General features: G+C 39.6%; 1 protein-coding gene across 1 annotated transcript in view; it reads left to right on the forward strand.

Moving 5' to 3' along the window:
• The first annotated feature begins 1985 nt into the window (after window positions 1-1985).
• The window catches only part of LOC143921644 (uncharacterized), a 41788-nt gene continuing 16218 nt past the window's right edge, over window positions 1986-27555 (forward strand). Inside the window, exon 1 of the mRNA XM_077444998.1 lies at window positions 1986-2705. Coding sequence (XP_077301124.1) covers window positions 1986-2705 — 720 coding nt within the window. The remainder of the gene's footprint in view (window positions 2706-27555) is intronic.

Consider the following 27555-nt stretch of genomic DNA (forward strand, 5'->3'; position numbering starts at 1 on the left):
AGCAATCAAGTTTATTTCATCATCGTCGTGGTGAATTTTGGGACTGTCAACTGGTGCTAAAAGGCATAGTTGGCGTTCACATCTCAATCACAACACAAACGCCCAACGAAAAGGCATCGATAACAATTGTGTTGCTAACAGCTGTTTTTTAACAGTGCAATCGAGTGCCGATTGAAAAATCAACGACCACGGTGAACGTTGTATCGGAAGGATTGGATTCGTTTTACATATTGCACAAAAGCACTTCAACTGTTTTAATTTATAGCTGGAATTGGAGGCAAGAGACAGATTTGGGTTTCATTTCCTCAGCACAATACAGGTGGCTAAGGAAAACTTATCGATACCAACAACAACTACGTTGCTAACGGCTCTATGCGCTTGCAGCAAAACGAAATAACATTAAATATGACCAATGCGCATGTGTGTGCTGAATAAATAATAAACGGCAACGGTGAATTTTTGCATTGGTTAGATTGGATTCGGCAAACGAATTAGACACATTGCTTTGAAAAACTCGAATTACTATCATTTACACACACCCACGGTGAATCGTAACACTGTTGACTGGAGACAAGAGACAAAGTTAGTGTTAAAGTGTCCATCACAACATAAACGTCTTACAACAGCTCATTAATAACAATAACAACTACGTTGCTAACGACTTGTTGCGATTACGGCAGATCAAAGTACCACTAACAACGACCAAAATAAATAGTGTGCGAGCGCGTACCGATTGAAAAATTAACGATCACGGTGAACTTTTTATTCGGAGAAATTGGAATAATGACAACAATGGCTAGCATATCTTTGGAAATGTGTGAGATTACTGCTAAAGAAGCTCTCGAGCAGAAGGTATTCCACAAATTAGAATTAATTCTAATTGATCTCAATAGCAAAATACGTAAAAATACCTACGTTCCAATCAAGGATGGAATTGAAGAGGCAATGATAGCCTTTAATACATATAAAGACATAAAACTAGACCTGTTAAAGCATAGATTACAAACTAAAACACTAATAGAACTCAATCCCACCTCGAGCGATGTTTTAAAGAATCCTCCAAATGCTTTAATACCGGAAAATCCCGCAATCATGGACTCGGCATCCTCACTATATCAACCAAAAGAGGATTCCTGGAAAGAAGTAAGGTCAAAAAGAAGGCGGAATAAAAAGAATAAAAGAACAAATAATACAAAGAACACCAACAACAACAACGATCGGCGTCAGCCAAACATTGAAAATAGCTTTCAAGATCGATATGCGCGATTTCCACCAGGCCCCAGAAATGAGGCTATAACAATAAAGTCAGAAGGCACGGTGACATATGCAGACACCTTAAAGAAAATCAGAAAAGAAATTCCAATGGAGAATGTAGATGTTGCCGCTATTCGTCAAACAAAGGGTGGAGAAGTTCTTATAAAAATGCAAAAAGGAACAACAAAAACGGAAGAGCTAATGGGTGCGATTTCCGCGATCCTGGGCAATGGTGCGACTGTGAAGAAGCTCGTCCCTGGAGTCGTCATTGAAATACGGGACATCGATGGGGCCACGGATGAGACAGAATTGATGGAGGCATTAGCAAGCGCTTCACCACATGTGGTGAGAAATGCGCGATTGATCACGTTCAAACCGGCTTATGGAGGCACTCAGATGGCGATGGTCAAACTCCCGAGAGACGATGCCACTGAATTGATTAAGGCCGGAAGAATTCGAATCGGATGGGTCAATTGTCGTTTGAGGCCCCGAGTCCATATAATAAGATGCTTCAGGTGTCGGGGATTCGGACACATTGCGGTAGAATGCGCCAGCAAACAAGACAGAAGCAAAGAATGCAACAAGTGCGGCCAGGAAGGCCACAAAGCTGTGATTTGTAAGAACGACCCACACTGCAGCATTTGTGAAGGAGAAAAAATAAGCAGCGGTCATCAGACCGGTAGTCGAAGCTGTGCAGCCCTCCGGACTGCTCTGAAAGGACGAACACAACAATGATCCGCATACTCCAGATCAATCTGAATGGATGCCAGGCGGCGCAGGATGTGATGATACAGACAGCAGAGGAGCGGCGAGCGGACCTCGTGATTGTGTCTGAACAGTACCGCAACATTCCTCATCGATGGTATTCGGATGCAAGCTCAAGATCTGCAATCTACACACCAACTGCCCACCTGCGAATCACGAATGCTGTTTCAATTGGCGTCCAAGGCTGGACGTGGGTGGAGATGAGGGGAGTGAGGTTCTATAGCTGCTATTTTTCTCCTAGTGCAACAGTAGAGGAGTTCAAGAGAGATCTCGTCTGCCTTGAAGATGACGTGAGAACATCGACCTTACCTGTTGTCGTTGCCGGAGATTTTAACTCAAAAGCTCCAGAGTGGGGCTCTCAAAAAACGGATCGCAGAGGTATTTTACTCTCTGAAATGGCATCGCATTTACATCTGCATGCGGCCAACGTAGGAAGTGCTTACACGTTCGTTCGGGGCAGCACCGGATCGGTCATCGATGTCACATTTGCAGGTGAAACAATAATTGGCAGGATCCGAAAATGGCAAGTGCTTGACAGCTACTCTCACAGCGACCATCGCTACATTGGCTTCGAGTTGGAAGATCGCCTCGCCGGGCCACAAATGTTACCTTCTAGTTCTGGCTGGGGAGCTCGTAAGCTGGACATCGTAGCTTTGGACGAAGCCGTTGCAGAACTAAGATCAAAAGTGACTGACGTCGCAAGCAGCGGGGTTGGAGCCGAAAACATTGCCAACTCATTAAATGACCTATTGAGTGAGAGCTGCGACGCATCGATGCCGAGACGCGGAGGTAAAAAGAGGCACCCGGTCTTCTGGTGGACCGAAAACATCGCCATACTTCGCCGCGAGTGCTTAACCTGCAGACGCCGAGCACAACGACGGTCAAGCAATGAACAGCACAGAGTGAAATATCAAGAAGCCAGGATAGCTTTACGAAAAGCTATAAAAGAAAGTAAAGAGAGATGCTGGAAAGAGCTCTGCAAATCGATTGATGTGGATCCGTGGGGGAGCCCATATAAGATCATAAGGAAAAAGCTCCGAATTGGAACTGTCGATCCATATCTTGAAAATAAGGCGAGTCTTGAATTGGTCATAGATGGCCTCTTTCCGCAACACCCAGTGATGGAAAGACGATCGGCGAGCAGTACTGGTGATGAGATGCCGATTTTCACGGAGGAAGAAGTCGTAGCAGCCGCCAAACGAATAAATATTGAAAAGGCGCCGGGACCGGACTGCATTCCAAACGCAGTTATTAAAAGAATTGCCTTGAGCGATCCTGCGTTGCTGTTGACGACCTTCAATGCTTGTCTGTCGGAAGGAACCTTTCCAAAACCATGGAAAAGACAAAAACTCGTGCTGATTTCAAAAGGAAAGGGAGGCCCACCAGGACCTTCATCATACAGGCCACTCTGCCTACTTGATGGGGTAGGAAAGTTACTAGAGAGACTTCTCCTACAGCGACTACAACAACAGCTAGAAAACAGCGACACAGGACTGTCATCGCAGCAATTTGGATTTCGACCCGGTCGCTCAACTATTGACGCGATCAGTGAAGTCGTAAACACCGTAAGACTTGCATGGCGTGGGAGCGTCAAGGCGAGCAAACATGTTGTGATGATCGCGCTCGACATAAAAAATGCATTCAACACTGCCAACTGGGGAAGGACTCTCGATGCATTAGTCACTATCAATGCTCCGGAAAAACTTATCAAGATGATCGAGAGCTATTTTTCGGACAGAATCCTTCTGTATGAATGCATGGGCAAAAAATACGAACGATCAGTCACTGCGGGCGTACCACAGGGATCGGTCCTGGGCCTGGCGCTTTGGAATGTAATGTACGACGGCTTGTTGAAGATCCAAATGCCAGATGAAACGAGCCTGGTCGCCTTTGCTGACGATGTCGCGTTGCTTGTCACCGCAAAGAACACAACATCTTTACGCCTAAGAAGCGAAAAAGCCATAAGAAGGGTTAAAAAATGGCTCGTGGATGCGGGCTTGGAGCTCGCCGTCCAGAAAACCGAAGCTGTATTCTTCACAAGACGTAGAAAGCTGCTGCCTCCCCAAATAACAGTCAACGGTTTTGAGGTGACGTTCAGCAGATCACTGCGGTATTTGGGAGTGCAGTTAGATGACAAACTACGCATTGCAAAACATGCGGAAAAAGCGGGAGCTAGGGCGGCCCAAATAGCAGAAGACCTCGCCAGACTGATGCCCAACATCGGTGGACCGAAACAGAGGAGAAGAAAACTATACTGTGAAGTAGTACACTCAGTCCTCCTGTACGGTGCTCCGATTTTGGCGGAAAAAACAAAAGTTGAGAGGACGAGGCTCAGCCTCGCTAGAGTACAAAGAAGAGCTGCATTAAGAGTCGCAGCGGCATACCGAACAGTATCAGAAGATGCCATCCTGGTGTTGTGCGCCATTCCACCGATCGACTTACTCGCTCTAGAACGACAAGCGATCTACAGAGGTGAAAAAAAGAGTACAGCCAGAGAGACAACGATGATCAAATGGCAAGACAGATGGAACAACTCTGAAAAAGGTCGATGGACACACCATCTCATCGGAGACCTAAAAGCGTGGTGCCAAAGAAAGCACGGCGAACTGAATCACCACACGACCCAAATACTCACAGGTCACGGGTGCTTCGGGACCTACCTACACAAAATAGGAAAGGAAACAACTCCGAAGTGCCACCACTGTGAAAACGAGAAAGACGACGGGGCCCACACAACCTTTGATTGTCCAGCATGGGAAGACGACAGAAGAACATTCAGAACTGTAATCGGCGTAGAACACCTGACGCCGATAAACATAATCTTCGTCATACTGGATAGCGCAACTGCCTGGTCAGCGTGGGAAGCATTTGCTTCGATGATAATGAAAAATAAAGAAGAAGCAGAAAGATCCCGAGAACTCGAAGGAAGAGCCATAAATGGCTAAGACAAAACTGCTTTCCCGAAGCAAAACATGAAAATGTGTCCGGGGAGCAGAGGTGTCAAGGGGGTGGGGTTTAGTCGGTAAAAATCCGACACTATCCTCCAGTTCGGGCTGGAGGATGTCTTTGGAAGATTCCCCACCTCCGACGATAAAAAAAAAAAAAAAAAAAAAAAAAAAAAGGTTACCACCTTTTGTGTATATTTTTGCAATGTCGAATACGTTGATTTCGGTGATGGTTAGGTTAGGTTAGGTTAGGTTTGTTGCGGTTAGCACGTTTAGTGAATAATTTACAATCTCGAATTCTTTGATTTCGGTGATAGTTAGGTTAGGTTGGGCTAGGTTTGGTGAGGTTACCACCTTTTGTGTATATTTTTGCAATGTCGAATTCTTCGATTTCGGAGATGGTTAGGTTAGATTGGGTTAGGTTTGGTGCGGTTAGCACGTTTAGTGAATAATTAACAATCTCGAATTCTTTGTTTTCGGTGATAGTTAGGTTAGGTTGAGTTAGGTTTGGTGAGGTTTGCAGGTTTTTAGTATATTTTTGCAATGTCGAATTCTTTGATTTCGGAGATGCTTAGGTTAGGTTGGGTTAGGTTTGGTGCGGTTAGCACGTTTAGTGAATAATTTACAATCTCGAATTCTTTGATTTCGGTGATAGTTAGGTTAGGTTGGGCTAGGTTTGGTGAGGTTACCACCTTTTGTGTATATTTTTGCAATGACGAATTCTTCGGTTTCGGAGATGGTTAGGTTAGATTCGGTTAGGTTTGGTGCGGTTAGCACGATTTGTGAATAATTAACAATCTCGAATTCTTTGTTTTCGGTGATAGTTAGGTAAGGTTGGGCTAGGTTTGGTGAGGTTACCACCTTTTGTGTATATTTTTGCAATGACGAATTCTTCGATTTCGAAGATGGTTAGGTTAGATTGGGTTAGGTTTGGTGCGGTTAGCACGTTTAGTGAATAATTAACAATCTCGAATTCTTTGTTTTCGGTGATAGTAAGGTTAGGTTGGGCTAGGTTTGGTGAGGTTACCACCTTTTGTGTATATTTTTGCAATGACGAATTCTTCGGTTTCGGAGATGGTTAGGTTAGATTCGGTTAGGTTTGGTGCGGTTAGCACGATTTGTGAATAACTTACAATCTTGAATTCTTTAATTTCGGTGATGGTTAGGTTAGGTTGGGTTAGGTTAAGTGAGGGTAGCGTATTCGTTGTATATTTTTGCAATGTCGAATTCTTTGATTTCGGAGATGGTTAGGTTAGGTTGGGTTAGGTTTGGTGAGGTTACAACTTTTGTGTATATTTTTGCAATGTCGAATTCTTCGATTTCGGAGATGGTTAGGTTAGATTGGGTTAGGTTTGGTGCGGTTAGCACGTTTAGTGAATAATTAACAATCTCGAATTCTTTGTTTTCGGTGATAGTTAGGTTAGGTTGAGTTAGGTTTGGTGAGGTTTGCAGGTTTTTAGTATATTTTTCAATGTCGAATTCTTTGATTTCGGAGATGCTTAGGTTAGGTTGGGTTAGGTTTGGTGCGGTTAGCACGTTTAGTGAATAATTTACAATCTCGAATTCTTTGATTTCGGTGATAGTTAGGTAAGGTTGGGCTAGGTTTGGTGAGGTTACCACCTTTTGTGTATATTTTTGCAATGACGAATTCTTCGGTTTCGGAGATGGTTAGGTTAGATTCGGTTAGGTTTGGTGAGGTAACCACCTTTTGTGTATATTTTTGCAATGTCGAATTCTTCGATTTCGGAGATGGTTAGGTTAGATTGGGTTAGGTTTGGTGCGGTTAGCACGTTTAGTGAATAATTTACAATCTCGAATTCTTTGATTTCGGTGATAGTTAGGATAGGTTGGGTTAGGTTTGGTGAGGTTTGCAGGTTTTTTGTATATTTTTGCAATGTCGAATTCTTTGATTTCGGAGATGGTTAGGTTAGTTTGGGTTAGGTTTGGTGAGGTTACCACCTTTTGTGTATATTTTTGCAATGTCGAATTCTTTGATTTCGGAGATGGTTAGGTTAGGTTGGGTTAGGTTTGGTGAGGTTACAACCTTTTGTGTATATTTTTGCAATGTCGAATTCTTCGATTTCGGAGATGGTTAGGTTAGATTGGGTTAGGTTTGGTGTGGTTAGCACGTTTAGTGAATAATTTACAATCTCGAATTCTTTGTTTTCGGTGATAGTTAGGTTAGGTTGAGTTAGGTTTGGTGAGGTTTGCAGGTTTTTAGTATATTTTTGCAATGTCGAATTCTTTGATTTCGGAGATGCTTAGGTTAGGTTGGGTTAGGTTTGGTGCGGTTAGCACGTTTAGTGAATAATTTACAATCTCGAATTCTTTGATTTCGGTGATAGTTAGGTTAGGTTGGGCTAGGTTTGGTGAGGTTACCACCTTTTGTGTATATTTTTGCAATGACGAATTCTTCGGTTTCGGAGATGGTTAGGTTAAATTCGGTTAGGTTTGGTGAGGTAACCACCTTTTGTGTATATTTTTGCAATGTCGAATTCTTCGATTTCGGAGATGGTTAGGTTAGATTGGGTTAGGTTTGGTGCGGTTAGCACGTTTAGTGAATAATTTACAATCTCGAATTCTTTGATTTCGGTGATAGTTAGGTTAGGTTGGGTTAGGTTTGGTGAGGTTTGCAGGTTTTTTGTATATTTTTGCAATGTCGAATTCTTTGATTTCGGAGATGGTTAGGTTAGTTTGGGTTAGGTTTGGTGAGGTTACCACCTTTTGTGTATATTTTTGCAATGTCGAATTCTTCGATTTCGGAGATGGTTAGGTTAGATTGGGTTAGGTTTGGTGCGGTTAGCACGTTTAGTAAATAATTTACAATCTCGAATTATTTGTTTTCGGTGATAGTTAGGTTAGGTTGGGTTAGGTTTGGTGAGGTTTGCAGGTTTTTTGTATATTTTTGCAATGTCGAATTCTTTGATTTCGGAGATGGTTAGGTTAGATTATGTTAGGTTTGGTGAGGTTACCACCTTTTGTGTATATTTTTGCAATGTCGAATTCTTTGATTTCGGTGATAGTTAGGTTAGGTTGGGTTAGGTTTGGTGCGGTAAGCACGTTTAGTGAATAATTTACAATCTCGAATTAAGCATCTTTTGTGTATATTTTTGCAATGTCGAATTCTTTGATTTCGTTGATGGTTCGTTTAGGATGGGTAAGGTTTGGTGAGATAAGCGAGTTTTTTGTCTATTTTTGCAATGTCGAATTCTTTGTTTTCGGTGATGGTGAGGTTAGGTTGGGTTAGTTTTGGTGAGGTAAGCGAGTTTTTCGTATATTTACGCATTGCCGAATTCTTTGATTTCGGTGATGGTTTGGTAAGGATGGGTTAGGTTTGGTGCGGTTAGCACGTTTAGTGAATAATTTACAATCTCGAATTCTTTGATTTCGGTGATAGTTAGGTTAGGTTGGGCTAGGTTTGGTGAGGTTACCACATTTTGTGTATATTTTTGCAATGACGAATTCTTCGGTTTCGGAGATGGTTAGGTTAGATTCGGTTAGGTTTGGTGCGGTTAGCACGATTTGTGAATAACTTACAATCTTGAATTCTTTAATTTCGGTGATGGTTAGGTTAGGTTGGGTTAGGTTAAGTGAGGGTAGCGAGTTCGTTGTATATTTTTGCAATGTCGAATTCTTTGATTTCGGAGATGGTTAGGTTAGGTTGGGTTAGGTTTGGTGAGGTTACAACCTTTTGTTTATATTTTTGCAATGTCGAATTCTTCGATTTCGGAGATGGTTAGGTTAGATTGGGTTAGGTTTGGTGCGGTCAGCACGTTAAGTGAATAATTTACAATCTCGAATTCTTTGTTTTCGGTGATAGTTAGGTTAGGTTGAGTTAGGTTTGGTGAGGCTTGCAGGTTTTTAGTATATTTTTGCAATGTCGAATTCTTTGATTTCGGAGATGGTTAGGTTAGTTTGGGTTCGGTTTGGTGAGGTTACCACCTTTTGTATATATTTTTGCAATGTCGAATTCTTTGATTTCGGTGATGGTTAGGTAAGGTTGGGTTAGGTTTGTTGCGGTTAGCACGTTAAGTGAATAATTTACAATCTCGAATTCTTTGATTTCGGTGATAGTTAGGTTAGGTTGGGTTAGGTTTGGTGAGGTTTGCAGGTTTTTTGTATATTTTTACAATGTCGAATTCTTTGATTTCGGAGATGGTTAGGTTAGGTTGGGTTAGGTTTGGTGAGGTTACCACCTTTTGTGTATATTTTTGCAATGTCGAATACTTTGATTACGGTGATGGTTAGGTTAGGTTAGGTTAGGTTTGTTGCGGTTAGCACGTTTAGTGAATAATTTACAATCTCGAATTCTTTGATTTCGGTGATAGTTAGGTTAGGTTGGGCTAGGTTTGGTGAGGTTACCACCTTTTGTGTATATTTTTGCAATGACGAATTCTTCGGTTTCGGAGATGGTTAGGTTAGATTCGGTTAGGTTTGGTGCGGTTAGCACGATTTGTGAATAACTTACAATCTTGAATTCTTTAATTTCGGTGATGGTTAGGTAAGGTTGGGTTAGGTTAAGTGAGGGTAGCGAGTTCGTTGTACATTTTTGCAATGTCGAATTCTTTGATTTCGGAGATGGTTAGGTTAGGTTGGGTTAGGTTTGGTGAGGTTACCACCTTTTGTGTATATTTTTGCAATGTCGAATTCTTCGATTTCGGAGATGGTTAGGTTAGATTGGGTTAGGTTTGGTGAGGTTAGCGAGTTTTTTGTATATTTTTGCAATGTCGAATTCTTTGATTTCGGAGATGGTTAGGTTAGGTTGGGTTAGGTTTGGTGAGGTTAGCGAGTTTTTTGTATATTTTTGCAATGTCGAATTCTTTGATTTCGGTGATAGTTAGGTTTGGTTGGGTGAGGTTTGGTGAGGTTACCACCTTTTGTGTATATTTGTGCAATGTCGAATTCTTCGATTTCGGAGATGGTTAGGTTAGATTGGGTTAGGTTTGGTGCGGTTAGCACGTTTAGTGAATAATTTACAATCTCGAATTCTTTGTTTTCGGAGTAAGTTAGGTTAGGTTGGGTTAGGTTTGGTGAGGTTACCACCTTTTGTGTATATTTTTGCAATGTCGAATTCTTCGATTTCGGAGATGGTTAGGTTAGATTGGGTTAGGTTTGGTGCGGTTAGCACGTTTAGTGAATAATTTACAATCTCGAAATCTTTGTTTTCGGTGATAGTTAAGTTAGGTTGGGTTAGGTTAAGTGAGGGTAGCGAGTTCGTTGTACATTTTTGCAATGTCGAATTCTTTGATTTCGGAGATGGTTAGGTTAGGTTGGGTTAGGTTTGGTGAGGTTACCACCTTTTGTGTATATTTTTGCAATGTCGAATTCTTCGATTTCGGAGATGGTTAGGTTAGATTGGGTTAGGTTTGGTGCGGTTAGCACGTTTAGTGAATAATTTACAATCTCGAATTCTTTGTTTTCGGTGATAGTGAGGTTCGGTTGGGTTAGGTTTGTTGAGGTTTGCAGGTTTTTTGTATATTTTTGCAATGTCGAATTCTTTGATTTCGGAGATGCTTAGGTTAGGTTGGGTTAGGTTTGGTGAGGTTACCACCTTTTGTGTATATTTTTGCAATGTCGAATACTTTGATTTCGGTGATGGTTAGGTTAGGTTAGGTTAGGTTTGGTGCGGTTATCACGGTTAGTGAATAATTTACAATCTCGAATTCTTTGATTTCGGTGATAGTTAGGTTAGGTTGGGTTAGGTTTGGTGAGGTTACCACCTTTTGTGTATATTTTTGCAATGTCGAATTCTTCGATTTCGGAGATGGTTAGGTTAGATTGGGTTAGGTTTGGTGCGGTTAGCACGTTTAGTGAATAATTTACAATCTCGAATTCTTTGTTTTCGGAGTAAGTTAGGTTAGGTTGGGTTAGGTTTGTTGAGGTTTGCAGGTTTTTTGTATATTTTTGCATTGTCGAATTCTTTGATTTCGGTGATGGTTAGGTTAGGTTGGGTTAGGTTTGGTGCGGTTAGCACGATTTGTGAATAACTAACAATCTTGATTTCTTTAATTTCGGTGATGGTTAGGTTAGGTTGGGTTAGGTTTAGTGAGGGTAGCGAGTTCGTTGTATATTTTTGCAATGTCGAATTCTTTGATTTCGGAGATGGTTAGGTTAGGTTGGGTTAGGTTTGGTGAGGTAACCACCTTTTGTGTATATTTTTGCAATGTCGAATTCTTCGATTTCGGAGATGGTTAGGTTAGATTGGGTTAGGTTTGGTGCAGTTAGCACGTTTAGTGAATAATTTACAATCTCGAATTCTTTGTTTTCGGTGATAGTGAGGTTCGGTTGGGTTAGGTTTGTTGAGGTTTGCAGGTTTTTTGTATATTTTTGCAATGTCGAATTCTTTGATTTCGGTGATGGTTAGGTAAGGTTGGGTTAGGTTTGTTGCGGTTAGCACGTTAAGTGAATAATTTACAATCTCGAATTCTTTGATTTCGGTGATAGTTAGGTTAGGTTGGGTTAGGTTTGGTGAGGTTTGCAGGTTTTTTGTATATTTTTACAATGTCGAATTCTTTGATTTCGGAGATGGTTAGGTTAGGTTGGGTTAGGTTTGGTGAGGTTACCACCTTTTGTGTATATTTTTGCAATGTCGAATACTTTGATTTCGGTGATGGTTAGGTTAGGTTAGGTTAGGTTTGTTGCGGTTAGCACGTTTAGTGAATAATTTACAATCTCGAATTCTTTGATTTCGGTGATAGTTAGGTTAGGTTGGGCTAGGTTTGGTGAGGTTACCACCTTTTGTGTATATTTTTGCAATGACGAATTCTTCGGTTTCGGAGATGGTTAGGTTAGATTCGGTTAGGTTTGGTGCGGTTAGCACGATTTGTGAATAACTTACAATCTTGAATTCTTTAATTTCGGTGATGGTTAGGTAAGGTTGGGTTAGGTTAAGTGAGGGTAGCGAGTTCGTTGTACATTTTTGCAATGTCGAATTCTTTGATTTCGGAGATGGTTAGGTTAGGTTGGGTTAGGTTTGGTGAGGTTACCACCTTTTGTGTATATTTTTGCAATGTCGAATTCTTCGATTTCGGAGATGGTTAGGTTAGATTGGGTTAGGTTTGGTGAGGTTAGCGAGTTTTTTGTATATTTTTGCAATGTCGAATTCTTTGATTTCGGAGATGGTTAGGTTAGGTTGGGTTAGGTTTGGTGAGGTTAGCGAGTTTTTTGTATATTTTTGCAATGTCGAATTCTTTGATTTCGGTGATAGTTAGGTTTGGTTGGGTGAGGTTTGGTGAGGTTACCACCTTTTGTGTATATTTGTGCAATGTCGAATTCTTCGATTTCGGAGATGGTTAGGTTAGATTGGGTTAGGTTTGGTGCGGTTAGCACGTTTAGTGAATAATTTACAATCTCGAATTCTTTGTTTTCGGAGTAAGTTAGGTTAGGTTGGGTTAGGTTTGTTGAGGTTTGCAGGTTTTTTGTATATTTTTGCATTGTCGAATTCTTTGATTTCGGTGATGGTTAGGTTAGGTTGGGTTAGGTTTGGTGCGGTTAGCACGATTTGTGAATAACTAACAATCTTGATTTCTTTAATTTCGGTGATGGTTAGGTTAGGTTGGGTTAGGTTTAGTGAGGGTTGCGAGTTCAATGTATATTTTTGCAATGTCGAATTCTTTGATTTCGGAGATGGTTAGGTTAGGTTGGGTTAGGTTTGGTGAGGTAACCACCTTTTGTGTATATTTTTGCAATGTCGAATTCTTCGATTTCGGAGATGGTTAGGTTAGTTTGGGTTAGGTTTGGTGCAGTTAGCACGTTTAGTGAATAATTTACAATCTCGAATTATTTGTTTTCGGTGATAGTTAGGTTAGGTTGGGTTAGGTTGGGTTAGGTTTGCAGGTTTTTTGTATATTTTTGCAATTTCAAATTCTTTGATTTCGGAGATGGTTAGGTTAGGTTGGGTTAGGTTTGGTGAGGTTACCACCTTTTGTGTATATTTTTGCAATCTCGAATTCTTTGATTTCGGTGATAGTTAGGTTAGGTTGGGTTAGGTTTGGTGAGGTTTGCAGGTTTTTTGTATATTTTTGCAATGTCGAATTCTTTGATTTCGGTGATGGTTAGGTTAGGTTGGGTTAGGTTTGGTGCGGTTAGCACGATTTGTGAATAACTTACAATCTCGAATTCTTTGATTTCGATGATGGTTGGGTTAGGTTGGGTTAGGTTTAGTGAGGGTAGCGAGTTCTTTGTATATTTTTGCAATGTCGAATTCTTTGATTTCGGAGATGGTTAGGTTAGGTTGGGTTAGGTTTGGTGAGGTTAGCGAGTTTTTTGTATATTTTTGCAATGTCGAATTCTTTGATTTCGGTGATAGTTAGGTTAGGTTGGGTTAGGTTTGGTGAGGTATCCATTTTTTTTGTATATTTTTGCAATGTCGAATTCTTTGATTTCGGTGATGGTTAGGTTAGGTTGGGTTAGGTTTGGTGCGGTTAGCACGATTTGTGAATAACTTACAATCTCGAATTCTTTGATTTCGATGATGGTTGGGTTAGGTTGGGTTAGGTTTAGTGAAGGTAGCGAGTTCTTTGTATATTTTTGCAATGTCGAATTCTTTGATTTCGGAGATGGTTAGGTTTGGTTGGGTGAGGCTTGGTGAGGTTACCACCTTTTGTGTATAGTCGAATTCTTCGATTTCGGAGATGGTTAGGTTAGATTGGGTTAGGTTTGGTGCGGTTAGCACGGTTAGTGAATATTTTACAATCTCGAATTCTTTGATTTCGGAGATGGTTAGGTTAGGTTGGGTGAGGTTTGGTGAGGTTACCACCTTTTGTGTATATTTTTGCAATGTCGAATTCTTCGATTTCGGAGATGGTTAGGTTAGATTGGGTTAGGTTTGGTGCGGTTAGCACGTTTAGTGAATAATTTACAATCTCGAATTCTTTGTTTTCGGTGATAGTGAGGTTCGGTTGGGTTAGGTTTGTTGAGGTTTGCAGGTTTTTTGTATATTTTTGCAATGTCGAATTCTTTGATTTCGGAGATGCTTAGGTTAGGTTGGGTTAGGTTTGGTGAGGTTACCACCTTTTGTGTATATTTTTGCAATGTCGAATTCTTCGATTTCGGAGATGGTTAGGTTAGATTGGGTTAGGTTTGGTGCGGTTAGCACGTTTAGTGAATAATTTACAATCTCGAATTCTTTGTTTTCGGTGATAGTGAGGTTCGGTTGGGTTAGGTTTGTTGAGGTTTGCAGGTTTTTTGTATATTTTTGCAATGTCGAATTCTTTGATTTCGGAGATGCTTAGGTTAGGTTGGGTTAGGTTTGGTGAGGTTACCACCTTTTGTGTATATTTTTGCAATGTCGAATACTTTGATTTCGGTGATGGTTAGGTTAGGTTAGGTTAGGTTTGGTGCGGTTATCACGGTTAGTGAATAATTTACAATCTCGAATTCTTTGATTTCGGTGATAGTTAGGTTAGGTTGGGTTAGGTTTGGTGAGGTTACCACCTTTTGTGTATATTTTTGCAATGTCGAATTCTTCGATTTCGGAGATGGTTAGGTTAGATTGGGTTAGGTTTGGTGAGGTTAGCACGTTTAGTGAATAATTTACAATCTCGAATTCTTTGTTTTCGGAGTAAGTTAGGTTAGGTTGGGTTAGGTTTGTTGAGGTTTGCAGGTTTTTTGTATATTTTTGCATTGTCGAATTCTTTGATTTCGGTGATGGTTAGGTTAGGTTGGGTTAGGTTTGGTGCGGTAAGCACGATTTGTGAATAACTAACAATCTTGATTTCTTTAATTTCGGTGATGGTTAGGTTAGGTTGGGTTAGGTTTAGTGAGGGTAGCGAGTTCGTTGTATATTTTTGCAATGTCGAATTCTTTGATTTCGGAGATGGTTAGGTTAGGTTGGGTTAGGTTTGGTGAGGTAACCACCTTTTGTGTATATTTTTGCAATGTCGAATTCTTCGATTTCGGAGATGGTTAGGTTAGATTGGGTTAGGTTTGGTGCAGTTAGCACGTTTAGTGAATAATTTACAATCTCGAATTCTTTGTTTTCGGTGATAGTGAGGTTCGGTTGGGTTAGGTTTGTTGAGGTTTGCAGGTTTTTTGTATATTTTTGCAATGTCGAATTCTTTGATTTCGGTGATGGTTAGGTAAGGTTGGGTTAGGTTTGTTGCGGTTAGCACGTTAAGTGAATAATTTACAATCTCGAATTCTTTGATTTCGGTGATAGTTAGGTTAGGTTGGGTTAGGTTTGGTGAGGTTTGCAGGTTTTTTGTATATTTTTACAATGTCGAATTCTTTGATTTCGGAGATGGTTAGGTTAGGTTGGGTTAGGTTTGGTGAGGTTACCACCTTTTGTGTATATTTTTGCAATGTCGAATACTTTGATTTCGGTGATGGTTAGGTTAGGTTAGGTTAGGTTTGGTGCGGTTATCACGGTTAGTGAATAATTTACAATCTCGAATTCTTTGATTTCGGTGATAGTTAGGTTAGGTTGGGTTAGGTTTGGTGAGGTTACCACCTTATGTGTATATTTTTGCAATGTCGAATTCTTCGATTTCGGAGATGGTTAGGTTAGATTGGGTTAGGTTTGGTGCGGTTAGCACGTTTAGTGAATAATTTACAATCTCGAATTCTTTGTTTTCGGAGTAAGTTAGGTTAGGTTGGGTTAGGTTTGTTGAGGTTTGCAGGTTTTTTGTATATTTTTGCATTGTCGAATTCTTTGATTTCGGTGATGGTTAGGTTAGGTTGGGTTAGGTTTGGTGCGGTTAGCACGATTTGTGAATAACTAACAATCTTGATTTCTTTAATTTCGGTGATGGTTAGGTTAGGTTGGGTTAGGTTTAGTGAGGGTAGCGAGTTCGTTGTATATTTTTGCAATGTCGAATTCTTTGATTTCGGAGATGGTTAGGTTAGGTTGGGTTAGGTTTGGTGAGGTAACCACCTTCTGTGTATATTTTTGCAATGTCGAATTCTTCGATTTCGGAGATGGTTAGGTTAGATTGGGTTAGGTTTGGTGCAGTTAGCACGTTTAGTGAATAATTTACAATCTCAAATTATTTGTTTTCGGTGATAGTTAGGTTAGGTTGGGTTAGGTTTGGTTAGGTTTGCAGGTTTTTTGTATATTTTTGCAATTTCAAATTCTTTGATTTCGGAGATGGTTAGGTTAGGTTGGGTTAGGTTTGGTGAGGTTACCACCTTTTGTGTATATTTTTGCAATCTCGAATTCTTTGATTTCGGTGATAGTTAGGTTAGGTTGGGTTAGGTTTGGTGAGGTTTGCAGGTTTTTTGTATATTTTTGCAATGTCGAATTCTTTGATTTCGGTGATGGTTAGGTTAGGTTGGGTTAGGTTTGGTGAGGTAACCACCTTTTGTGTATATTTTTGCAATGTCGAATTTTTCGATTTCGGAGATGGTTAGGTTAGATTGGGTTAGGTTTGGTGCAGTTAGCACGTTTAGTGAATAATTTACAATCTCGAATTCTTTGTTTTCGGTGATAGTGAGGTTCGGTTGGGTTAGGTTTGTTGAGGTTTGCAGGTTTTTTGTATATTTTTGCAATGTCGAATTCTTTGATTTCGGTGATGGTTAGGTAAGGTTGGGTTAGGTTTGTTGCGGTTAGCACGTTAAGTGAATAATTTACAATCTCGAATTCTTTGATTTCGGTGATAGTTAGGTTAGGTTGGGTTAGGTTTGGTGAGGTTTGCAGGTTTTTTGTATATTTTTACAATGTCGAATTCTTTGATTTCGGAGATGGTTAGGTTAGGTTGGGTAAGGTTTGGTGAGGTTACCACCTTTTGTGTATATTTTTGCAATGTCGAATACTTTGATTTCGGTGATGGTTAGGTTAGGTTAGGTTAGGTTTGGTGCGGTTATCACGGTTAGTGAATAATTTACAATCTCGAATTCTTTGATTTCGGTGATAGTTAGGTTAGGTTGGGTTAGGTTTGGTGAGGTTACCACCTTTTGTGTATATTTTTGCAATGTCGAATTCTTCGATTTCGGAGATGGTTAGGTTAGATTGGGTTAGGTTTGGTGCGGTTAGCACGTTTAGTGAATAATTTACAAACTCGAATTCTTTGTTTTCGGAGTAAGTTAGGTTAGGTTGGGTTAGGTTTGTTGAGGTTTGCAGGTTTTTTGTATATTTTTGCATTGTCGAATTCTTTGATTTCGGTGATGGTTAGGTTAGGTTGGGTTAGGTTTGGTGCGGTTAGCACGATTTGTGAATAACTTACAATCTCGAATTCTTTGATTTCGATGATGGTTGGGTTAGGTTGGGTTAGGTTTAGTGAGGGTAGCGAGTTCTTTGTATATTTTTGCAATGTCGAATTCTTTGATTTCGGAGATGGTTAGGTTAGGTTGGGTTAGGTTTGGTGAGGTTAGCGAGTTTTTTGTATATTTTTGCAATGTCGAATTCTTTGATTTCGGTGATAGTTAGGTTAGGTTGGGTTAGGTTTGGTGAGGTATCCATTTTTTTTGTATATTTTTGCAATGTCGAATTCTTTGATTTCGGTGATGGTTAGGTTAGGTTGGGTTAGGTTTGGTGCGGTTAGCACGATTTGTGAATAACTTACAATCTCGAATTCTTTGATTTCGATGATGGTTGGGTTAGGTTGGGTTAGGTTTAGTGAAGGTAGCGAGTTCTTTGTATATTTTTGCAATGTCGAATTCTTTGATTTCGGAGATGGTTAGGTTTGGTTGGGTGAGGCTTGGTGAGGTTACCACCTTTTGTGTATAGTCGAATTCTTCGATTTCGGAGATGGTTAGGTTAGATTGGGTTAGGTTTGGTGCGGTTAGCACGGTTAGTGAATATTTTACAATCTCGAATTCTTTGATTTCGGAGATGGTTAGGTTAGGTTGGGTGAGGTTTGGTGAGGTTACCACCTTTTGTGTATATTTTTGCAATGTCGAATTCTTCGATTTCGGAGATGGTTAGGTTAGATTGGGTTAGGTTTGGTGCGGTTAGCACGTTTAGTGAATAATTTACAATCTCGAATTCTTTGTTTTCGGTGATAGTGAGGTTCGGTTGGGTTAGGTTTGTTGAGGTTTGCAGGTTTTTTGTATATTTTTGCAATGTCGAATTCTTTGATTTCGGAGATGCTTAGGTTAGGTTGGGTTAGGTTTGGTGAGGTTACCACCTTTTGTGTATATTTTTGCAATGTCGAATTCTTCGATTTCGGAGATGGTTAGGTTAGATTGGGTTAGGTTTGGTGCGGTTAGCACGTTTAGTGAATAATTTACAATCTCGAATTCTTTGTTTTCGGTGATAGTGAGGTTCGGTTGGGTTAGGTTTGTTGAGGTTTGCAGGTTTTTTGTATATTTTTGCAATGTCGAATTCTTTGATTTCGGAGATGCTTAGGTTAGGTTGGGTTAGGTTTGGTGAGGTTACCACCTTTTGTGTATATTTTTGCAATGTCGAATACTTTGATTTCGGTGATGGTTAGGTTAGGTTAGGTTAGGTTTGGTGCGGTTATCACGGTTAGTGAATAATTTACAATCTCGAATTCTTTGATTTCGGTGATAGTTAGGTTAGGTTGGGTTAGGTTTGGTGAGGTTACCACCTTTTGTGTATATTTTTGCAATGTCGAATTCTTCGATTTCGGAGATGGTTAGGTTAGATTGGGTTAGGTTTGGTGAGGTTAGCACGTTTAGTGAATAATTTACAATCTCGAATTCTTTGTTTTCGGAGTAAGTTAGGTTAGGTTGGGTTAGGTTTGTTGAGGTTTGCAGGTTTTTTGTATATTTTTGCATTGTCGAATTCTTTGATTTCGGTGATGGTTAGGTTAGGTTGGGTTAGGTTTGGTGCGGTAAGCACGATTTGTGAATAACTAACAATCTTGATTTCTTTAATTTCGGTGATGGTTAGGTTAGGTTGGGTTAGGTTTAGTGAGGGTAGCGAGTTCGTTGTATATTTTTGCAATGTCGAATTCTTTGATTTCGGAGATGGTTAGGTTAGGTTGGGTTAGGTTTGGTGAGGTAACCACCTTTTGTGTATATTTTTGCAATGTCGAATTCTTCGATTTCGGAGATGGTTAGGTTAGATTGGGTTAGGTTTGGTGCAGTTAGCACGTTTAGTGAATAATTTACAATCTCGAATTCTTTGTTTTCGGTGATAGTGAGGTTCGGTTGGGTTAGGTTTGTTGAGGTTTGCAGGTTTTTTGTATATTTTTGCAATGTCGAATTCTTTGATTTCGGTGATGGTTAGGTAAGGTTGGGTTAGGTTTGTTGCGGTTAGCACGTTAAGTGAATAATTTACAATCTCGAATTCTTTGATTTCGGTGATAGTTAGGTTAGGTTGGGTTAGGTTTGGTGAGGTTTGCAGGTTTTTTGTATATTTTTACAATGTCGAATTCTTTGATTTCGGAGATGGTTAGGTTAGGTTGGGTTAGGTTTGGTGAGGTTACCACCTTTTGTGTATATTTTTGCAATGTCGAATACTTTGATTTCGGTGATGGTTAGGTTAGGTTAGGTTAGGTTTGGTGCGGTTATCACGGTTAGTGAATAATTTACAATCTCGAATTCTTTGATTTCGGTGATAGTTAGGTTAGGTTGGGTTAGGTTTGGTGAGGTTACCACCTTATGTGTATATTTTTGCAATGTCGAATTCTTCGATTTCGGAGATGGTTAGGTTAGATTGGGTTAGGTTTGGTGCGGTTAGCACGTTTAGTGAATAATTTACAATCTCGAATTCTTTGTTTTCGGAGTAAGTTAGGTTAGGTTGGGTTAGGTTTGTTGAGGTTTGCAGGTTTTTTGTATATTTTTGCATTGTCGAATTCTTTGATTTCGGTGATGGTTAGGTTAGGTTGGGTTAGGTTTGGTGCGGTTAGCACGATTTGTGAATAACTAACAATCTTGATTTCTTTAATTTCGGTGATGGTTAGGTTAGGTTGGGTTAGGTTTAGTGAGGGTAGCGAGTTCGTTGTATATTTTTGCAATGTCGAATTCTTTGATTTCGGAGATGGTTAGGTTAGGTTGGGTTAGGTTTGGTGAGGTAACCACCTTCTGTGTATATTTTTGCAATGTCGAATTCTTCGATTTCGGAGATGGTTAGGTTAGATTGGGTTAGGTTTGGTGCAGTTAGCACGTTTAGTGAATAATTTACAATCTCAAATTATTTGTTTTCGGTGATAGTTAGGTTAGGTTGGGTTAGGTTTGGTTAGGTTTGCAGGTTTTTTGTATATTTTTGCAATTTCAAATTCTTTGATTTCGGAGATGGTTAGGTTAGGTTGGGTTAGGTTTGGTGAGGTTACCACCTTTTGTGTATATTTTTGCAATCTCGAATTCTTTGATTTCGGTGATAGTTAGGTTAGGTTGGGTTAGGTTTGGTGAGGTTTGCAGGTTTTTTGTATATTTTTGCAATGTCGAATTCTTTGATTTCGGTGATGGTTAGGTTAGGTTGGGTTAGGTTTGGTGAGGTAACCACCTTTTGTGTATATTTTTGCAATGTCGAATTTTTCGATTTCGGAGATGGTTAGGTTAGATTGGGTTAGGTTTGGTGCAGTTAGCACGTTTAGTGAATAATTTACAATCTCGAATTCTTTGTTTTCGGTGATAGTGAGGTTCGGTTGGGTTAGGTTTGTTGAGGTTTGCAGGTTTTTTGTATATTTTTGCAATGTCGAATTCTTTGATTTCGGTGATGGTTAGGTAAGGTTGGGTTAGGTTTGTTGCGGTTAGCACGTTAAGTGAATAATTTACAATCTCGAATTCTTTGATTTCGGTGATAGTTAGGTTAGGTTGGGTTAGGTTTGGTGAGGTTTGCAGGTTTTTTGTATATTTTTACAATGTCGAATTCTTTGATTTCGGAGATGGTTAGGTTAGGTTGGGTAAGGTTTGGTGAGGTTACCACCTTTTGTGTATATTTTTGCAATGTCGAATACTTTGATTTCGGTGATGGTTAGGTTAGGTTAGGTTAGGTTTGGTGCGGTTATCACGGTTAGTGAATAATTTACAATCTCGAATTCTTTGATTTCGGTGATAGTTAGGTTAGGTTGGGTTAGGTTTGGTGAGGTTACCACCTTTTGTGTATATTTTTGCAATGTCGAATTCTTCGATTTCGGAGATGGTTAGGTTAGATTGGGTTAGGTTTGGTGCGGTTAGCACGTTTAGTGAATAATTTACAAACTCGAATTCTTTGTTTTCGGAGTAAGTTAGGTTAGGTTGGGTTAGGTTTGTTGAGGTTTGCAGGTTTTTTGTATATTTTTGCATTGTCGAATTCTTTGATTTCGGTGATGGTTAGGTTAGGTTGGGTTAGGTTTGGTGCGGTTAGCACGATTTGTGAATAACTAACAATCTTGATTTCTTTAATTTCGGTGATGGTTAGGTTAGGTTGGGTTAGGTTTAGTGAGGGTAGCGAGTTCGTTGTATATTTTTGCAATGTCGAATTCTTTGATTTCGGAGATGGTTAGGTTAGGTTGGGTTAGGTTTGGTGAGGTAACCACCTTCTGTGTATATTTTTGCAATGTCGAATTCTTTGATTTCGGAGATGGTTAGGTTAGATTGGGTTAGGTTTGGTGCAGTTAGCACGTTTAGTGAATAATTTACAATCTCGAATTATTTGTTTTCGGTGATAGTTAGGTTAGGTTGGGTTAGGTTTGGTTAGGTTTGCAGGTTTTTTGTATATTTTTGCAATTTCAAATTCTTTGATTTCGGAGATGGTTAGGTTAGGTTGGGTTAGGTTTGGTGAGGTAACCACCTTTTGTGTATATTTTTGCAATCTCGAATTCTTTGATTTCGGTGATAGTTAGGTTAGGTTGGGTTAGGTTTGGTGAGGTTTGCAGGTTTTTTGTATATTTTTACAATGTCGAATTCTTTGATTTCGGAGATGGTTAGGTTAGGTTGGGTTAGGTTTGGTGAGGTTACCACCTTTTGTGTATATTTTTGCAATGTCGAATTCTTCGATTTCGGAGATGGTTAGGTTAGATTAGGTTAGGTTTGGTGCGGTTAGCACGGTTAGTGAATAATTTACAATCTTGAATTCTTTGATTTCGGTGATAGTTAGGTTAGGTTGGGTTAGGTTTGGTGAGGTTACCACCTTTTGTGTATATTTGTGCAATGTCGAATTCTTCGATTTCGGAGATGGTAAGGTTAGATTGGGTTAGGTTTGGTGCGGTTAGCACGGTTAGTGAATAATTTACAATCTCGAATTATTTGATTTCGGAGATGGTTAGGTTAGGTTGGGTGAGGTTTGGTGAGGTTACCACCTTTTGTGTATATTCTTGCAATGTCGAATTCTTCGATTTCGGATATGGTTAGGTTAGATTGGGTTAGGTTTGTTGCGGTTAGCACGTTAAGTGAATAATTTACAATCTCGAATTCTTTGATTTCGGTGATAGTTAGGTTAGGTTGGGTTAGGTTTGGTTAGGTTTGCAGGTTTTTTGTATATTTTTGCAATTTCAAATTCTTTGATTTCGGAGATGGTTAGGTTAGGTTGGGTTAGGTTTGGTGAGGTTACCACCTTTTGTGTATATTTTTGCAATCTCGAATTCTTTGATTTCGGTGATAGTTAGGTTAGGTTGGGTTAGGTTTGGTGAGGTTTGCAGGTTTTTTGTATATTTTTGCAATGTCGAATTCTTTGATTTCGGTGATGGTTAGGTTAGGTGGGGTTAGGTTTGGTGCGGTTAGCACGATTTGTGAATAACTTACAATCTCGAATTCTTTGATTTCGATGATGGTTGGGTTAGGTTGGGTTAGGTTTGGTGAGGTTTGCAGGTTTTTTGTATATTTTAACAATGTCGAATTCTTTGATTTCGGAGATGGTTAGGTTAGGTTGGGTTAGGTTTGGTGAGGTTACCACCTTTTGTGTATATTTTTGCAATGTCGAATACTTTGATTTCGGTGATGGTTAGGTTAGGTTAGGTTAGGTTTGGTGCGGTTATCACGGTTAGTGAATAATTTACAATCTCGAATTCTTTGATTTCGGTGATAGTTAGGTTAGGTTGGGTTAGGTTTGGTGAGGTTACCACCTTTTGTGTATATTTTTGCAATGTCGAATTCTTCGATTTCGGAGATGGTTAGGTTAGATTGGGTTAGGTTTGGTGCGGTTAGCACGTTTAGTGAATAATTTACAATCTCGAATTCTTTGTTTTCGGAGTAAGTTAGGTTAGGTTGGGTTAGGTTTGTTGAGGTTTGCAGGTTTTTTGTATATTTTTGCATTGTCGAATTCTTTGATTTCGGTGATGGTTAGGTTAGGTTGGGTTAGGTTTGGTGCGGTTAGCACGATTTGTGAATAACTAACAATCTTGATTTCTTTAATTTCGGTGATGGTTAGGTTAGGTTGGGTTAGGTTTAGTGAGGGTAGCGAGTTCGTTGTATATTTTTGCAATGTCGAATTCTTTGATTTCGGAGATGGTTAGGTTAGGTTGGGTTAGGTTTGGTGAGGTAACCACCTTTTGTGTATATTTTTGCAATGTCGAATTCTTCGATTTCGGAGATGGTTAGGTTAGATTGGGTTAGGTTTGGTGCAGTTAGCACGTTTAGTGAATAATTTACAATCTCGAATTCTTTGTTTTCGGTGATAGTGAGGTTCGGTTGGGTTAGGTTTGTTGAGGTTTGCAGGTTTTTTGTATATTTTTGCAATGTCGAATTCTTTGATTTCGGTGATGGTTAGGTAAGGTTGGGTTAGGTTTGTTGCGGTTAGCACGTTAAGTGAATAATTTACAATCTCGAATTCTTTGATTTCGGTGATAGTTAGGTTAGGTTGGGTTAGGTTTGGTGAGGTTTGCAGGTTTTTTGTATATTTTTACAATGTCGAATTCTTTGATTTCGGAGATGGTTTGGTTAGGTTGGGTTAGGTTTGGTGAGGTTACCACCTTTTGTGTATATTTTTGCAATGTCGAATACTTTGATTTCGGTGATGGTTAGGTTAGGTTAGGTTAGGTTTGGTGCGGTTATCACGGTTAGTGAATAATTTACAATCTCGAATTCTTTGATTTCGGTGATAGTTAGGTTAGGTTGGGTTAGGTTTGGTGAGGTTACCACCTTTTGTGTATATTTTTGCAATGTCGAATTCTTCGATTTCGGAGATGGTTAGGTTAGATTGGGTTAGGTTTGGTGCGGTTAGCACGTTTAGTGAATAATTTACAATCTCGAATTCTTTGTTTTCGGAGTAAGTTAGGTTAGGTTGGGTTAGGTTTGTTGAGGTTTGCAGGTTTTTTGTATATTTTTGCATTGTCGAATTCTTTGATTTCGGTGATGGTTAGGTTAGGTTGGGTTAGGTTTGGTGCGGTTAGCACGATTTGTGAATAACTAACAATCTTGATTTCTTTAATTTCGGTGATGGTTAGGTTAGGTTGGGTTAGGTTTAGTGAGGGTAGCGAGTTCGTTGTATATTTTTGCAATGTCGAATTCTTTGATTTCGGAGATGGTTAGGTTAGGTTGGGTTAGGTTTGGTGAGGTAACCACCTTCTGTGTATATTTTTGCAATGTCGAATTCTTCGATTTCGGAGATGGTTAGGTTAGATTGGGTTAGGTTTGGTGCAGTTAGCACGTTTAGTGAATAATTTACAATCTCGAATTATTTGTTTTCGGTGATAGTTAGGTTAGGTTGGGTTAGGTTTGGTTAGGTTTGCAGGTTTTTTGTATATTTTTGCAATTTCAAATTCTTTGATTTCGGAGATGGTTAGGTTAGGTTGGGTTAGGTTTGGTGAGGTTACCACCTTTTGTGTATATTTTTGCAATCTCGAATTCTTTGATTTCGGTGATAGTTAGGTTAGGTTGGGTTAGGTTTGGTGAGGTTTGCAGGTTTTTTGTATATTTTTGCAATGTCGAATTCTTTGATTTCGGTGATGGTTAGGTTAGGTTGGGTTAGGTTTGGTGCGGTTAGCACGATTTGTGAATAACTTACAATCTCGAATTCTTTGATTTCGATGATGGTTGGGTTAGGTTGGGTTAGGTTTGGTGAGGTTTGCAGGTTTTTTGTATATTTTTACAATGTCGAATTCTTTGATTTCGGAGATGGTTAGGTTAGGTTGGGTTAGGTTTGGTGAGGTTACCACCTTTTGTGTATATTTTTGCAATGTCGAATTCTTCGATTTCGGAGATGGTTAGGTTAGATTAGGTTAGGTTTGGTGCGGTTAGCACGGTTAGTGAATAATTTACAATCTTGAATTCTTTGATTTCGGTGATAGTTAGGTTAGGTTGGGTTAGGTTTGGTGAGGTTACCACCTTTTGTGTATATTTGTGCAATGTCGAATTCTTCGATTTCGGAGATGGTAAGGTTAGATTGGGTTAGGTTTGGTGCGGTTAGCACGGTTAGTGAATAATTTACAATCTCGAATTATTTGATTTCGGAGATGGTTAGGTTAGGTTGGGTGAGGTTTGGTGAGGTTACCACCTTTTGTGTATATTCTTGCAATGTCGAATTCTTCGATTTCGGATATGGTTAGGTTAGATTGGGTTAGGTTTGGTGCGGTTAGCACGTTTAGTGAATAATTTACAATCTCGAATTCTTTGTTTTCGGTGATAGTGAGGTTCGGTTGGGTTAGGTTTGTTGAGGTTTGCAGGTTTTTTGTATATTTTTGCAATGTCGAATTCTTTGATTTCGGAGATGCTTAGGTTAGGTTGAGTTAGGTTTGGTGAGGTTACCACCTTTACGCGCTTCGATTTCGGAGATGGTTAGGTTAGATTGGGTTAGGTTTGGTGCGGTTAGCACGTTTAGTGAATAATTTACTATCTCGAATTCTTTGATTTCGGTGATAGTAAGGTTAGGTTGGGTTAGGTTTGGTTAGGTAACCACCTTTTGTGTATATTTTTGCAATGTCGAATTCTTCGATTTCGGAGATGGTTAGGTTAGATTGGGTTAGGTTTGGTGCAGTTAGCACGTTTAGTGAATAATTTACAATCTCGAATTCTTTGTTTTCGGTGATAGTGAGGTTCGGTTGGGTTAGGTTTGTTGAGGTTTGCAGGTTTTTTGTATATTTTTGCAATGTCGAATTCTTTGATTTCGGTGATGGTTAGGTAAGGTTGGGTTAGGTTTGTTGCGGTAAGCACGTTAAGTGAATAATTTACAATCTCGAATTCTTTGATTTCGGAGATGGTTAGGTTAGGTTGGGTTAGGTTTGGTGAGGTTACCACCTTTTGTGTATATTTTTGCAATGTCGAATACTTTGATTTCGGTGATGGTTAGGTTAGGTTAGGTTAGGTTTGGTGCGGTTATCACGGTTAGTGAATAATTTACAATCTCGAATTCTTTGATTTCGGTGATAGTTAGGTTAGGTTGGGTTAGGTTTGGTGAGGTTACCACCTTTTGTGTATATTTTTGCAATGTCGAATTCTTCGATTTCGGAGATGGTTAGGTTAGATTGGGTTAGGTTTGGTGCGGTTAGCACGTTTAGTGAATAATTTACAATCTCGAATTCTTTGTTTTCGGAGTAAGTTAGGTTAGGTTGGGTTAGGTTTGTTGAGGTTTGCAGGTTTTTTGTATATTTTTGCATTGTCGAATTCTTTGATTTCGGTGATGGTTAGGTTAGGTTGGGTTAGGTTTGGTGCGGTTAGCACGATTTGTGAATAACTAACAATCTTGATTTCTTTAATTTCGGTGATGGTTAGGTTAGGTTGGGTTAGGTTTAGTGAGGGTAGCGAGTTCGTTGTATATTTTTGCAATGTCGAATTCTTTGATTTCGGAGATGGTTAGGTTAGGTTGGGTTAGGTTTGGTGAGGTAACCACCTTCTGTGTATATTTTTGCAATGTCGAATTCTTCGATTTCGGAGATGGTTAGGTTAGATTGGGTTAGGTTTGGTGCAGTTAGCACGTTTAGTGAATAATTTACAATCTCGAATTATTTGTTTTCGGTGATAGTTAGGTTAGGTTGGGTTAGGTTTGGTTAGGTTTGCAGGTTTTTTGTATATTTTTGCAATTTCAAATTCTTTGATTTCGGAGATGGTTAGGTTAGGTTGGGTTAGGTTTGGTGAGGTTACCACCTTTTGTGTATATTTTTGCAATCTCGAATTCTTTGATTTCGGTGATAGTTAGGTTAGGTTGGGTTAGGTTTGGTGAGGTTTGCAGGTTTTTTGTATATTTTTGCAATGTCGAATTCTTTGATTTCGGTGATGGTTAGGTTAGGTTGGGTTAGGTTTGGTGCGGTTAGCACGATTTGTGAATAACTTACAATCTCGAATTCTTTGATTTCGATGATGGTTGGGTTAGGTTGGGTTAGGTTTGGTGAGGTTTGCAGGTTTTTTGTATATTTTTACAATGTCGAATTCTTTGATTTCGGAGATGGTTAGGTTAGGTTGGGTTAGGTTTGGTGAGGTTACCACCTTTTGTGTATATTTTTGCAATGTCGAATTCTTCGATTTCGGAGATGGTTAGGTTAGATTAGGTTAGGTTTGGTGCGGTTAGCACGGTTAGTGAATAATTTACAATCTTGAATTCTTTGATTTCGGTGATAGTTAGGTTAGGTTGGGTTAGGTTTGGTGAGGCTACCACCTTTTGTGTATATTTGTGCAATGTCGAATTCTTCGATTTCGGAGATGGTAAGGTTAGATTGGGTTAGGTTTGGTGCGGTTAGCACGGTTAGTGAATAATTTACAATCTCGAATTATTTGATTTCGGAGATGGTTAGGTTAGGTTGGGTGAGGTTTGGTGAGGTTACCACCTTTTGTGTATATTCTTGCAATGTCGAATTCTTCGATTTCGGATATGGTTAGGTTAGATTGGGTTAGGTTT

Source organism: Arctopsyche grandis, chromosome 13, assembly GCF_051622035.1.
Source record: "Arctopsyche grandis isolate Sample6627 chromosome 13, ASM5162203v2, whole genome shotgun sequence".
Taxonomy (NCBI): Eukaryota; Metazoa; Arthropoda; class Insecta; order Trichoptera; family Hydropsychidae; genus Arctopsyche; species Arctopsyche grandis.